Source organism: Bos indicus x Bos taurus, chromosome 6, assembly GCF_003369695.1.
Source record: "Bos indicus x Bos taurus breed Angus x Brahman F1 hybrid chromosome 6, Bos_hybrid_MaternalHap_v2.0, whole genome shotgun sequence".
NCBI lineage: Eukaryota > Metazoa > Chordata > Mammalia > Artiodactyla > Bovidae > Bos > Bos indicus x Bos taurus.
This window is the reverse complement of record NC_040081.1, coordinates 66,471,583-66,487,608: the sequence shown is the minus strand read 5'-3', so window position 1 is coordinate 66,487,608 and position 16,026 is coordinate 66,471,583. Positions and strand designations below refer to the sequence as shown.

General features: G+C 40.1%; 1 protein-coding gene across 1 annotated transcript in view; it reads left to right on the top strand.

The window, feature by feature from the left end:
• Positions 1-16,026, top strand: part of CORIN (corin, serine peptidase) — a 308,663-nt gene that overhangs the window by 218,440 nt on the left and 74,197 nt on the right. The window contains exons 8-11 of the mRNA XM_027544426.1: positions 607-717; positions 3,890-4,006; positions 7,286-7,393; positions 15,394-15,625. Coding sequence (XP_027400227.1) covers positions 607-717; positions 3,890-4,006; positions 7,286-7,393; positions 15,394-15,625 — 568 coding nt within the window. The remainder of the gene's footprint in view (positions 1-606; positions 718-3,889; positions 4,007-7,285; positions 7,394-15,393; positions 15,626-16,026) is intronic.

Below are 16,026 nucleotides of genomic sequence, written 5' to 3'. Positions count from 1 at the left end.
CTTTCCAATACAGCCCACACCAGCCCCTGCTAGCCACTTGTCTATGTTGTACAAATTCAGCTTTTTTCCACATGTGATATACAGTATTTTTCTCTAACTTATCTCATTTAGGATACATTTACACAACATTTTATGTCAATTATATCTCAGTTAAAAAGAGGAATGAACCTTTTAAAGTTGTTTAGTTGCTAAGTCATGTTCGATTCTTTTGTGACCCTGTGAACTGTAGCCCACCAGGCTCCTCTGTCCATGGGATTTCCCAGACAAGAATACTGGAGTGGGTTGCAGTTTCCTTCTTCAGGGAATCTTCCCAACCCAAGGATCGAACCCATGTCTCCTGCATTAGCAGATGGATTTACCACTGAGCCACCACATTTTAAAGAACTGTGTTTAATTCTGAATGTCCTCTCCTGAATTTTTAATAAAACCGGCTGAATTCTTCTTGCTTGTTTACCATTTTGACTTTGTGATTAGCTCTCAAATTTTTGGTCGTGTATTATTTAGTGACAGAAGAACTTTCTAACTTGTACCGGCACTATGGGCCATACATTCCAAGTGTTTGTCATGTTGGTTCTCTCCATCCTCCTGAGTGCTTGCTTCCTCCAGATTGCAACCCCATAGAGGAACATCGCTGTGGAGACGGGCGCTGCATTGCCATTGAATGGGTGTGTGATGGGGACCACGACTGCGTGGATAAATCCGATGAAGTCAATTGCTGTGAGTGCCCTGAAGGTTTTCATCTTGTTCATTTTCCCACTTCTGTCTGTTTAGTGAAATACACTCAAGGCTCACTATCTAAACAGGTTTTTACACTTCGGTCCTGGCCTATACAGATGATAACTGAATGGTAGGATGACAATAACAGTGTAGTATACCTGATGTCTGAATTCCTCTTTCCAAAACTCAAAGCCTGACTTGGCCACTCTGGCCAAGCAGGTGGCTGTTTTCTCTCGCATTACCCACAAATCTTCTTTTGTGACTTTGTCAAAGCAGATATTCTTCCCAGAGACTGGGAACTTTCTGTCTGCAAACAGTATATTAGCAGTTAAGCAAGAGCCTCCACACGTGCCCACAGGCACCATTTGTGAGAGAGCATAGGGAGAACTGACAGAGAGAAGAGAGCCTTCAGGGCTGATGGAGTTACACAGAGTGTGTGATGGTATTATTACTTCAGAGCCTTATTTCTGAGTCTTATTTCTGGTGAGTATATTTGGAGAAACCCAAAATTCAAAAGGGTACATGCACCCATATATTCATAGCAGTACTATTTACAGTAACCAAGACATGGAAGCAACCTAAATGTTCCTTGACAGATGAATGGATAAAGAAGATGTGGTCTGTGTATACTGTGGAATATCACTCAGCCATAAAACATGATGAAATAATGCCATTTGCAGCAACATGGATGGACCTATAGATTATCGTCCTAAGTGAAGTAAGCTAGACAGAGGTAGACAAGTAGATATGACATCACTTGTATGTGGAATCTAAAAAAATTACACAAATGAACTTATTTGCCAAACAGACGCAGACTCACAGACACAGGAAACAAAGTTATGTTACCAAAGGGGAAAGAAAAGGAAAAATAAATTAGGACTTTGGGATTAACATAGACACACTGCTGTATATAAAATAAGTAACCAACAAGGTCTACTGTGTAGCACAGTGAACTATACTTAATATTTTGTAGTAACCAATAGGAATAGGTACATATACATGGAAGTATATATGTATAATTGAATCACTGTGCTATATACCTGAAACTAACAAGATATTATAAATCAACTATGCTTCAATTGTTTTTTTTCTTTTTTTTAAAGAGTCTTCAGGTAGCTGTTACACTACCTAGTAAAATAGCGTATGGCTTGCCACATTTTTTTCCTAGAAAGTATATTATACTTGATAGGGAATAATAAAATGAATAGATGGGGAAACAGTGGAAACAGTGTCAGACTTTATTTTTGGGGGCTCCAAAATCACTGCAGATGGTGACTGCAGCCATGAAATTAAAAGACGCTTACTCCTTGGAAGGAAAGTTATGTCCAACCTAGATAGCATACTCAAAAGCAGATACATTACCTTGCCAACAAAGGTCCGTCTAGTCAAGGTTATGATTTTTCCTGTAGTCATGTATGGATGTGAGAGTTGGACTGTGAAGAAGGCTGAGCGCCGAAGAATTGATGCTTTTGATCTGTGGTGTTGGAGAAGACTCTTGAGAGTCCCTTGGACTGCAAGGAGATCCAACCAGTCCATTCTGAAGGAGATCAGCCCTGGGATTTCTTTGGAAGGAATGATGCTAAAGCTGAAACTCCAGTACTTTGGCCACCTCATGGAAGAGTTGACTCATTGGAAAAGACTCTGATGCTGGGAGGGATTGGGGCAGGAGGAGAAGGGGACGACAGAGGATGAGATGGCTGGATGGCATCACTGACTCGATGGACGTGAGTCTCAGTGAACTCCGGGAGTTGGTGATGGACAGGGAGGCCTGGTGTGCTGCAATTCATGGGGTCGCAAAGAGTCGGACACGACTGAGCAACTGAACTGAACTAAAGAAGAGTAATATTGACCTGAAAGAGTTAATAAGGTGCATTTTATGCATATTTGAGCTAATTAAACTTTTTATTCCATCTTTTACTGTCTAATAAAAGTAGAAACAGTGGCTACATATGAGATTAGCTGTTTAATTTGCTTGTAATTTAAGGCATAAATAGAAATGTAAGTTGCATGGGTTTTATGTTGACAAGAAAACTCATTTAAAATAATTAGCAAACACTATGCCCGGCTTTCCTCTTTCCTGAATTATATTTGAACTGGAATATCATCTGAGTCCTAGCTGAGTGGACATTGTGAAACAGAGTGGACTGTATTTTGATGGATCTTGGAAAAGCAAGAACATGGTGCTCACGTGTATGTAGACAGCAACTCTGTGAAGGCTGAGGTCACATGATACAGGGGTTTCTGATGCTTTAAAAGACAATAGGGATAGAATTAAGACATCCGGTTCCTGAAAGGTTAATGGTCACTAGATCATCCTTTTAAATAGCAGATGTCATAAGCAAGTTTTGAAATAAAGTGTTTATTGTGGGGTAGGTATTATGCATTTCATTGGTGCATTAGGTCAGGTTGGGGCAGAGTGAAATCCTGGGGCTTAGGGTTAAAAAATCTTCCTTCCATATTCTGGCCCTACTTGTCAACAGCCTTGAGAGTATAACACACACGCTAAAGTCTCTAAGCTTCAGTTTCTTTATTCTAAACTAGGTTGATAATACACACTTTACAAATTTCTTATGAGGGTTTGAGATTAGATATGTAATACTCCTAGCACAGCTATTGCCATAAAGTAAACATTTAAGAAATTGTAGTTTTTTTATCATTAGTTAAACTGCTTGTTGTTTGGTCACTAAGTAACATCCGATTCTTTTGTGACTCCATGCACTGTAGCCCGCCAGGTTCCTCTGTCCATGGGATTTCCCAGGCAAGAATACTGGAGTGGATTGTCATTTCCTTCTCCAGGGGATCTTCCTGACCCAGGGATTGAACCCGCGTCTCCTGCATTGCAGGCAGATTCTTTACCACTGAGCCACCTGGGAAGCCCAGTATAACTACTATCATCGTTAATACTAGTTTCACTTATGCAGTGATCTAGAAAAGGTTAGTTTTAAGTAAGTTCTACTTAATAGGGCAAGAGATATTCCAGATAGACAACCTTGCATTCCAAGAACACTTGGGATGAAAAAACTTAATGACACATTCATTCATTTGGGCAGAACGTTCAGATGTTTAGAACACTTCATTTCTTGGTGATGCCAGATAAACAGGAATCATGGATATGATCCGCACACTGAAAGAAAGACAGATAATTAAAATGCATTATTTTGGTGTTCCCTAGCGTGTCACAGCCAGGGTCTGGTGGAATGCAGAAATGGACAGTGCATCCCCAGCACTTTCCAGTGTGATGGAGACGAGGACTGTAAGGATGGAAGTGATGAGGAGAGTTGCAGTGATGGTAAGTGTGTGCTCCAACCCCAGAAATAGTCTTTCCTTGGGAGCAAAACAAAACGTTGGAAGTTACCTAGTGCTTAAAGGATTCCCACACAAATAATTTCAGATTGCCTAATGCACTGGTCCCCACAGTTCCGGTCAGCCAGAAACCTTTTTTGGTGGTAAATACAAGTCTCATGCAACTTACACTGAAAACTCATTCCTAAGGGTGAAAATTAGTGGTTAAACACTTAAACAGCACAGGTAGATTCAGTTAGCTGTTTTATGGGGAAACACTACAATAGAGAGAAAAGTGTAGCACATACTCTTCAATTCAATTAGATTCCAGTTAGAAGGAAATGGCTTCTGAAATTGAATGCAATGGCTTCCAAAACTAACCATGTGCAGAGAAGCCATTTAATGCCTCCCATTGCCAAACAATATGCTTGAACACACTTTAAAAGCAGTCTGTTATTATCTGTGAAGCCCCCAAAGAAAAAGTAAGCCAAATAAATTGGTTCTCTGTTGGAAAAGAAAGCTCTACCTTGATTATCTTAAGCCTCAGTTTGTGTAGAAGTATCTCTCGGTACAGGGCTAGTAATATCTTTGGACTTAAAAATCAGTACATTTGTCTATAAGTCTTACTTGCGCCTTAGTACATAGCCTTGTTGTTAGAAATGTGGAGGTTGCCGCTCAGCTGCCTGGGTTTGGATCCCAGCTCCCACTTACTCCCTGGTTGACTTTGGGCCAGTGATTTAACCCTGTTACTTCTCAGTTTCTGTGTCTGTAATCTCAGAATAATGATAACTACTTCATAGAGATGACATGTGTTGAGTACTCCATAAATGTAACTGTAAGCTATTTTCTGTGGCTGGTACCTGAAAGCCTGTTGTAGGCTGTGTGTATCCCACATCAGCTAATGAGATTGGTCACCTGTAGCTAAATTAGATTTGCCGTAATGTATATTGATATTAGAAAATTTTAATGAGAATGCATTGTAGACCAAAAGAGAGAGCCTTTAAATCACAGATTTATTCCATAAAAAACTAGATAAGGATAGCTTTGTTTTACCAGTTTTGAAAATTCAGAAGGAAATCCTTTTCTGGCCTCGAGTTATTCCATATCAGCCAATAAGCTCCCTTTTGATCAAATAGTTCTTTCTCTCTACATAATTCAATGCTGTTTGAAATAATTTTGTATTCTTTACTATGCAGTGGCAGGATTTGCTAGTATTTTTTTATATCTGTGAGATTTAAGAAAAGTCACATGATAAAATGTAAATATAAAAAAAAGGAAAGTAAAATTGTAGTGAATTTAGATTATTCACTCTTCTAAATTCAGCATACTAAAATATATTGTGGTGCTGGGAATTCAATGGCAAGCAGAACAGCTCATGGGGCTGGCAGGCTTCTGGGGGAGATAGGCGTGCAACAGTAGGTCTGGTAACCAGGGAGGGATGCGGGCCAGGAGGGAAATTCAAAGTACTAGGATTCGTGTTATGGATGCATGTCCTGGTAAAGGGCTTCTGGGAAGCTTCCCTGAGGAGGAGGTGTTAGAGCTACTATCTGAAGAATGAATGGAATTAGCAAAGGAGAGTGGGAATGGAGAAAGCCTTTCAGACACAGGGAACTGCTTATCCAAAGGCCCCAAGGTGGAAAGAGCAAGGTAGCATAGAGAAGTGGGAGAACGCCATTGCCTTTAGAAAGCTGAGAGTGAAGGGCAGCGAGTTACGACACCGCAGAGTGACTGTCAGCAGTAATCACTGACTGTTTATGCTTGACTAGGCTGGGAGGAGGGCTGGGATCGCTTCTCCCAGGGCTTGGAGCCCTATTCAAGATAGAGGCCTTTACAACCCTCAGCCTCACTCTCAGCCTTCCTGCTTAGTCTCCCTTAACTAAAGGGAGTGACTCCAGCCCTTTGTACATCCTGCTATTGGCTTGGAAAACCATCCTTCCCTCTTACCCCAGCTTATCCCATCTGCCTAAAAACTCCTATGAGAAGCTTTCTTCTTACTGCCCTAATTTGCTTTTACTGCTTTTTACATGTACCTTCAGGGAGCAATGATCACATGGCATTATAAGATTTCGCTCATGAAGAATATCCCTAATTAGAGTTGAAACTATCAGACTTTTTTTATCTTTTAATGCTCAATGCCTTGCTGGCAAACTAAGTTGTCACATAGCAAGCACTTAATATTGGCTCAAATAATGAATGCATGCTGTCTGAATAAAAATTTTTTAAGAGACTAATATTCATGGGACTTAGCCTGACTTACCTTGCAAAAAAACCCCTTTTATCTGCTAAATATTGAAAAAAAGGGAGCAATATCTCTTTTTTGCAAGGCTATGATATATAGTGTTGTTCATTAATGGTACTAGAAGGGAGAGAGAGTCCAGTATATTAAATATTATATTTAGAATTATAGGTAAGATTGTAGATATAACTTAGAATGCTAGATAAGGAAGTCCAGTATAATAAATATTGTCATAATTATAGGTAAGAATGATTGTATGTATACCTATGCTGTTATTTATATTTTAAAATGCCTTGCAAGATATTGTAGAGTCCAGATGATGTGTTTAAAAATAATTGACTATAATGGGGGCAAGATAGAAAGAGAATGGGCAGTAATTTATTACCTCTTCCATTTATCTACAAATGACTAGGAAATCAATGGGAAAAGCAGTTTTCTCTCCATATACCTTAAGGAAAAGCCATTAGGCTGACATTACTGTTGTCATTCATTTGGAAACAAGAAACCTAATTCTCAGGTCATTGCAGCTGGGCAGTGCTACTTTCCAGAGACACACCAAAAATATGGATAACAGCTGCTTACAATCCTGCCATGATAAAGTACCCTTATTATAGTAATGTTGATGCCCTATTTATTATTAAGGAGAGCATTTTCCTTAGAGGGAAAACTAGAGCTGGGATCAAATGAGACTTTAAAATATTGGTGCTTCCCTCAAATTACTTGAGTTTTCTTTTGTCATCAGCTATATGCACCCATGTAAATACAAGATGCTATCTTTTTCATGAAAAACTATAACAACCTATTTTTAAAGGATGGGTTGCCCCTTAGTTTCTTAATTCCTGAAGAGTCCTTCTGAAATAACAGTGTTGTATTTAGCAGCAGGAAAATTAATCCAGAAAGTACCTACTCAGCTTGTGTTCAATATTTTTGGAGATGCTGGAAGGAAATTAGAGTTGTGTCCTTCCTCGGCTCTGGATCCTTCAGAAACTAGCACTTGGAGTTTACTTACGGATGCTGATGAAAGTGAATGTGCCTTTCTCTCTTCTGTAGGTCAGACTCTGTGTCAAGAAGGAGACCAAAGATGCCTCTACAGTTCCTGCCTTGATTCATGTGGTGGTAACTCTCTTTGTGACCCCAGCAACAGTGTGAATAATTGTAGTAAGTACAGCCTCTGACACATGCAATCACTCTGTCAGGATATGCATTCAACATTTTCCTCTCTCATTGATGTTAAAATGCTGAAGTCTGGAATCCCTCCAAAATATGTATATGCATACATTTTTTCTTTTTAAAAAAAAAAAGGTTACATGTGGTAGCAGAAAAGAAGCAAAGTGGTCTTAATTAACTGAAATCATAAACAAATGTGTCACTGTGAATGGGCTATAAATCCATGTTGTTTAATATCATTGGCATGACTTTCCACTGAGCATCAGCTCCTATATATTATTTTCCTGGCTCCATCTATAGGCAGATGCTATCGTTCTTCCTTTTTAAAGCCCAGCTTTAAAAGTAGAAACTTTATCTGAGAAGCAGATATAAAATTAATCTAAACAACCACATAAAACTTTGGCGGTCTGTTCTTATAATAAAATGTATTCTCACCCTTCCAGGAACTTTGCTGACCTAGAATAATCTTGTGGCTCTTGTGTTCATTTGTGTTGGTGACAAGGGAAAGGCTCCAAACGGTGTAGACAGGTGGCTTTCTCCAAACTGGCTTATAAGGAGGGATAATTAGGGGAAGATGGAATGGGCAGGGTGAGCAGAAATACTCTCCCGAGGAATTTAAAATGAATCAGGAAGTCCCCAAAGACCCTGATTTCTAGTAATGGTATCTTACTTCTGGACTCTGCCTTCATAGTCTACTCCCTTCTTACACTCTTTAGACCTAATTTTTGGCCTCCTTGTCAGCTAGGGCTTAAGATTCAGAAGAGGTCTGTCAAGCTTTCAGTTGACAAGAAGGTGTGGCCTCTTAGCACTGATCCTGGCGGTGAAGGTCCTGGAGGCTGGGAGGTTGAAAAGCTGAACGGTTCAGGTCCCTGGATTTGTTCAAGTTTTTGGATCCTAATTCTACTCGTGACTTTTCTGGGTCAGCATAGAGCTTATGGGTGGGGAAAGCCCATACCCCTTAGGGGAACTTTAGGGGTGAAAACAGTGGGCTGGATAGGAGAGTGAGGGAGACAGCCACTTAATAACCCATCTGACAAGATTTTTTATTTTCATGAGCACTTAAGAACCGTTTGGCTGAAAGCACAATTCCCAGTCCTCCACTTCCCACAGGGAGAGAGCAGTGCAGATAGTTACCAGTCTGACTACTAAGACGTATTACCATTTTATTCACTCTAAACTCCATTAAATATATGTGTATGTGTGTATATGGTTAGACTTTGCTTATCTCGGACTCTTCCTTGGAACTCTTTCAGAATCTTTTTTTTTAACTTCACTTTGAACTTGGGTTGCAGAATTTTGGAGAGTGACAGTGTTGTCTCAGACATGTGTATTTTACTAAAGTTTTGAGGGTTATCTGACATAGCATGGCACTGTTAGGTTAAAAAGCTTGAGAGAGCAATGTTAGCCCATATCACATTTAGGTGGGGACTCACTAGCTGTATGTTTTCCTGTTTTCTCTATACTTGAAATATTTTAAGATTAAAAATTTAAATATCTTTTCATCTGTCAAAAGAATTTGTAGGAAGAGCACTAGATAACTTGGCTCATATATATATTCAACCAGTACTTAGCCTGTGATGTTCCAGGGACTGTGCACTTTGATGGAAAAGAAAGGAGACATGATTTCAGCCTTCCTGGAGATTACTTTTCAGTAGGGGGATCATTTACCACCTTCCCAGTCATATATATGGTTTTGGTTTCCTTTTTATGTTCTTCAAATACGCTCACAATTTCCCTAGCATCTCACTGTCTCAGCAGCTTCCTCTTTCATCACAAATGTTTTTGCCAGGCTCTCTCCATGTATATTCAGCAGACACTTGAACACCTCCTCTTCTGAGTATCAGGCACTGGGCTAGTCACTCATCCCCATTCCTTGTGTGTGATTAAAAACAGTGTATAAGCCTAACCTCCAGTTGAGAGTAAAGATGCTACTCCTTATTTTTCAAAGAGCTTCAGAATGGTGTGTGTCTACTTGGTTCTCTATAAAAACATGGACAAGCAACATCTCCCTTCAGAAAACTCTTCATCACTTGAAAATGTGATTAATCACTTAAAAATCTTTGTTGCTACCAATAAGACACTGTTGTTATTTAGATTCTGGGGCATAAGTGAGCAACACTGTCATTCCTTGGCTTCCTGCCAGTGGAGAATATGGGTTTGGAAAATGTGGATGTTTTGTCTGGTGGAGTCAGCCTCTCTCACTGGAGTTGCTAGGAGGCTAGTTCTTAAAGGCAGTGGTTCTTGTTGTCCCATTAAAAAATTATGTAACTTCCTGATTGTCCCTGAGGATATACTGGGTGGGGCCCAGGCATCAGTATTTTTAAAACCTCCCAGGTGACCCCAGTGTGCAGTGCAAGTTGAGAATGACTGCTTTGTGGCCTGATGAAGCTGCAGAAATTAGTGACATCTTGAAAGAAGGTGTGAAAAATGTCTTCATGGTTTTTGTATTTTTCATTGGATAAGTTCCATGGTTTATCTCAGATTCCCAGAAGTGGCTACAATTTAAAAAATAAAAGCCTAAGCAATATATTTCAGATAATAATGTTCAGTGATAGGCTAGTGTCACCTTATCCACTCAAGCCCAGAATCTGTAATACGTCTGCACTCTGCTGGGAGGCAAAAGCAGATAGCTCCTTGCCTTAGGGAGTAGGAACAGGGATGTAATGTTCCCTCAGTCTGGGGTGTAGGGACTAACCCATCACTTGCACCTTGCAGCGTGCGATCCGGACAGCTGGGAAGCCTGGTGGAGGGAGCAGCTCCTGGACATGTGTCTCTCTCTGCCTCCCTGCACCCATGACCGCTGTGGCCATGCGAAGCCAGAAATGACTATCATGCCTCAGGGCCTCTCCTGAGTTTCCCATAGTGTTCCAGCAGTCTTTGGTTCTACATGTTTGCCCATGTACGTTAGCCTCCAACACTCATTTTTAATAACACAGAAGGAATGGGGACAAGTGACTAGTCCAGTGCTGGACATTCAGAAGAGGGGATGTTCAAACGTTTGCTGAATATATATGGAAAGGACCTGGCAAGAACATCTGTGATGAAAGAGGAAACTGATGAGACCGTGAGATGCTAGGGAAACTGTGCTGAATGTGTTTTAAGAACATAAAAAGAAAACCAAAATCGTATATATGAGTGGGAAGATGGCAGTATGATCCTCCCACTGAAAAGTTAAATCCAGGAAGAAGTAACAGCTTGGTTATTCAAATAATTTCTCAGGGGCATGTCAATTTTCTGGCCTCTCTTTGCAGTCTCTAGTTGGAGGAACAGAGAGTATAGAAGTGTGATCAGAGAGTCAATTGAGAAGAATGATCTCTTTCTAAAAGCATTTTCAAGGAGTAAATAAAAAGTAATTGATTGAATTAGAATATTACCATATGGTAAACAGGAGAATTAATAGGATAAGACATTGAGCATGGACATGCAGCTGTAGACATCACAAAGAGAAGTCGGTGGATGTGTCATTTGATGAAAGAACATCACAGCACCCAGAACCTTGTCCAAGTCCTGGTGAAACCTAACTAGCCTCCTGGCTTCAGGTGCCAGTGTTCAGGTAACAAGGAGTACAGGGGTACATGTTTACCTGCCTAGAGTGTTCCATTAGCAAAATCCAGACTGGCGCACTCCAAGGTCAAGTCTCCAGATTTTTCAATATTTAAATAATAAGGAAAAATAAAGAAATAGCGGGGGAACATAGCTATTATAAGAGACTTAAATAGGTTTTCAAAAATGGGTAGTCAAACTGTAGTATGTAGGTTGTGGTACACACTTAGGTAATAAAGCTATAAAGAAGAACAAGGAAGTAATGACTCTGAAACTCAGTAGTTACTTTGTGGGAGAAGGAGAAGGTTGACATATGACAGGGTATATGGAAGGGCACCTGTGATTGTCTGGTAAAGTTCAATTTCTTGACCTGAGTGGTGGTTACCAGGGTGTTCACCTTATAATAGCTCTTCAAATTATTGAAAATAATAGAAATTTAAAATGAAAAGTGAAAGTGTTAGTCACTCAGTCATGTCCAACTCTTTAGGAGTCCATGGACTGTAGCCCACCAGGTTTCTCTGTCCGTGGGATTCTCCAGGCAAGAATACTGGAGTGCGTAGTCAGTTCCTTCTCTGGGGGATCTTCTCAGCCCAGGGATCGAACCTGGGTCTCCTGCATGGTAGATGGATACTTTACTGTCTGAGCCACAAAGTTTGATGCAAAGGTGAATCTGAGGATCATATATATGCCAATGGATGTTGGACGTGACATTTTCTCATGTAAATGACCATAACCTAATACATGATTCCCAATGCCTTAAGGTATTGTGTGTGTGCTAAGTCGCTTCAGTCGTGTCCGACTCCTTGCGACCCTATGGATTGTAGCCCGCCAGGTTCCTCTCTCCGTGGGATTCTCTAGGCAAGAATACTGGAGTCGGTAGCCATTTCCCCCTTCGGGGATCTTCCTGACCCAGGGATGGACTCCACGTCTCTTATGTCTCCTGCCTTGGCAGGCCGGTTCTTTACCACTATTGCCACCAAGATGTAACATTGTTTAGTTAACAATGCTGTCTGTGGGTTGAATTTAACAAATCTTGTTTAAGTTTGAAAAGTGGGCTATCATTGGGATTCCATCACGACCTTTCTTTCAACAGATATCTTTTTAAACCTCGTCTATATTCAGGATGCCCTGTTGAGCACTGAAAACATTGGAAACAGCCCCGTGGTTGCTAAACGTCCTCACATGTTTGTGACATGATCGCCCTCTAGTGGCTGTTGTAAATCAGGCTCATATGTGAGTCTAATGCTTAAGATAAAAAAAAGTTTGGTACCATAAATCCCAGAATTGGAGGTTGCCAGATATCTTGAGAGTTTATCTTGCTTAGCACTCCGTGAAGAATGCCATTATGAAGGAACAAAACACAGGATTCAATCAACCTCAACGCATTCAATAAAGATCTCAGAGTAGTATATGATCATAACTTAATCCTTTCATTTCCCTTGACACTGAAATATTTAAAGCTCGTATCTTATCCCAAATCAAAAGTGATACAGCCCCTACATATCAAAAGAGAGAAAAGTTGTCCACACGATATGTTTATTAGTTAATCTCAATGAAATGAACAGATAAGAAAGTCAAAACTTGATAGGGTGGTTGAGGAAAAGAGAAAGAAAAGGTGTCTACAGGGGAAAAAAGACTGCATCAAAATATGTGTAAATGATCCCATTTTGGGGGGTAAAATTTTAAGTATATTGAAGAAATTAGGAAAAACATAGAGGTTGAGCTGTTTCTGCTGCTTGGTCATTATAGGTTATCAAGCAACAAAAACAAGTTGAAAGGTATTAGTGATAGTACAGTTATCCTTTGGCGAAAGCATAGACATATCTCTGCCTATGCGTGTAAATTCTTACGTGTATAAACATGAGCAAGTGCAAGGCCTGAAAGGATTAAAACTGTCTTTAGTTTTGAGGAAAGTTAAGAGAAAGGGAGGTGGGGAATGGAGAACTTTTCCTATATGCATCTTTTTATTGTCTTTATAACGAACATGCATTTTTTGTGTGTAATCTGAAATCAAACATTTCATGTTACTCCTCTTTCAGAAGTTGGACAAACCCCATCCCTCTTCCATCTCCTTCTCTCTGCACTGTAGGCATCCTCAGGATTACACCAGCTTTAGAGAGTTACTTCTTCCCCAGTAAACTGAGTCTTATATATGTGGTCATGAGCTTTTTAATCTGATCAGTGTCAAGATTCCTATAGCATAGTCTCTGAAAAGCCCTCAGATTCTTTAAATCGAGAAATCATCCCAGAGCTGTTTTACTATTTCACTGCAGTCCTAATTGCTAATCTGTTTTCCTTCTTAGTTAAATAATTAAATTTAACTTGAATAATTACCCTTAAGGCATGAGGGCTTTGGTGGACCCGGCCTGATTCTACAAAGACACTCTGTTGATCACCTCTTTCCTCTGGGAATGAGGCATGTCTACAGCAGACAAAGGACAGAAAGCCTTGCTGCTGCTTTCCCCCAAATCTGTCCAAACTCCTTTTGTCCTGGGAAGTCTTCCCAAGCTGCTTCTGTCCACTTTGTCCCTCTGGGTTCAAGCATTTTGTCCAGTCCTGCTGGCCTAACCTGTTCATGTTATATCCCTGGAGACTTAGACTGCTTCAATGGCTTGGACTATATTTTGAATTATTTTTACATTTTAAAATGCCTAGGATGGTTTCCCTGGTGGCTCAGATGGTAGATTGTCTGCCTGCAATGCGGGAGACCCGGGGTTCGATTCCTGGGTTGGGAAGATCCCCTGGAGAAGGAAATGGCAATCCACTCCAGTACTCTTGCCTGGAAAATCCCATGGACGGGGGAGCCTGATAGGCTACAGTCCACAGGGTCACAAAGAGTTGGACATGACTGAGTGACTTCACTTTCAGGATGGTTTCTGACACTTTTCTTCCTCCTTTCCTCCCTTAATTCTCACACTATGCTTGGTGCAGACTATGAAATCAAGAAATAAGGTCTCCAGGGAACTATATTTAATATCTTATAATAAACTATAATGGAAAAGAATCTGAAAAAGAATTCATTTTAATTATGTATGTAAAACTGAATCACTTTGCTATACACCAGAAGCTAACACAACATTGTAAATGAGCTATACTTCAATTTTTAAAAAAAGAAAGTCTCATTTCACAGAAGTCTCAGAATTGTGTGGGGAAGACAAGTAAGTAAGTGAATAGAGCAGAGGGCCATGTGGGCATGGCAGGTATGTCCTGGAGATACTCTGGTGCTCCTTCTGGGAGTGGAAGAGGGAGAGTGGTTGGCCAGGAAGGCTTCCTGGTAGAGATGTTTGTGCTGCGTGCTGCAGACCAAGGAGAAATTAGCTTGGTGAGGAGGATGGGAAAGGATTATTCCAGGAAGCAAGTGCTGACAGGTAGAAACATGATTGCATTTGAAGGGTGATTACAAGTGTGTGAAGGAAAGAAAGAGATAAAAACTAACAGGAATCATGAAGTCATGCAATTCTTAAAATGTCTGGTGTCATCAAGCAAATATTGCTGATGAGATAGGATGGGTGATGAGGCTAGAAAGTTAGGCTGTGGTTTGGAGTGTGAAATAGCCTTGGATGCCAAGCTAAGGGTTAGGGACCATCTCTCTGGCAATGGCTATCTAATGGACCTCAGCCTCCTCTTGCCCTGGAATTGTGTAGCTTTACACGTTGATCAGTGAATCTCTAGTAGCTCAGACAGTAAAGAATCTGCCTGAAATGCAGGAAACGTGGGTTTAATCCCTGGATTGGGAAGAGTCCTTAGATAATGGAATGGCTAAATGGCTACTCAGTCCAGTATTCTTGCCGGGAGAACTCCGTGGACAGAGGAGCCTGGCATGTTACAGTCCATGGGGTTGCGAAGAGTCGGACACGAATGAGTGACTTTCACTTTTCACTTTCATATGTTTATTAACCACAAAACACATAGGAAAAAGTCATCTACTTGCCTCCTCAGCTAAATTCATTAATTTTTAAAAGTGGCTCGCAGGGTGATGGGGAATGCATTAGTTTAGAAGTAATGGATAAATCAGAAGATGACAAATTAAAGTAAAGGAAGCAGGAAAAGGAGTCACTTTCAGATAAGTGAAACCAAGGGGAAAATGAGGAAGACTTTCTGAAATATTCATTCAGGGCAGTGTGCTGGCAGATGCATATACAGAAATGAATCTTGGCTTGTCAAGACACCTCATGAACCACACTATCTTTTGATGGCAACCTCATGTACTGCTTACGTTCTAGTCTTAAATACTTTTAAGAAAGATTCTAAAATAGACTTTAATTTTGTAAGTTGTTTTACATGTGGAAGAAAGTTGTTTTTACATTATTTATATTATTTTAATATAATATATTATATATTTTACATTATTTATATTTATATTATAAATATAAACAAAATGAAATTTTATAAATAAAAATATATAATATGTATCTGTATGTGTGGCTTTTTGTTGTTGTTATTGTTAGGTCAGTGTGAACCAATTACGTTGGAACTCTGCTTGAATTTGCCCTACAACCATACAAATTTTCCGAATTACCTTGGCCACAGGACTCAAAAGGAAGCATCCATCAGCTGGGAGTCTTCTCTTTTCCCTGCACTTGTTCAAACCAACTGTTACAAATACCTCATGTTCTTTGCTTGCACCATCTTGGTACCAAAGTGTGACGAGGATACACAGCAGCGTATCCCGCCTTGCAGGTAACACAGTGGCATCTCCCCCAGGCATCCTCATTGTCCCTCAGGGAGAACCAAGGAAATGAAGATTTAGTCTGAGTTTAGACAAAGTACCTACTTTGCTAAGAAGCTCTGTGTTTAACAAATGACATACTAAAATGGTAAAGAAGTAGAATTCTAAAATGAGTATCTAAGTGAGAAGTCATTACTGAAGAACCAAATGAGGGGTATGAACTGCCTTTGATAATAGTTCATGGACTTTAACTAAATAAAATCACATGTTTCATTATGGTGGATCAAGAAGTGGTTTTTTAAATGTGAGACAGCAGAAGGAGGGATCTGTCTGCCTCTTGATCTAGCAGTGTTGATATATTTAAAATGCTGCTTTTTAACTGTGTCAAAAGTTAGGAGACATCACACCAACC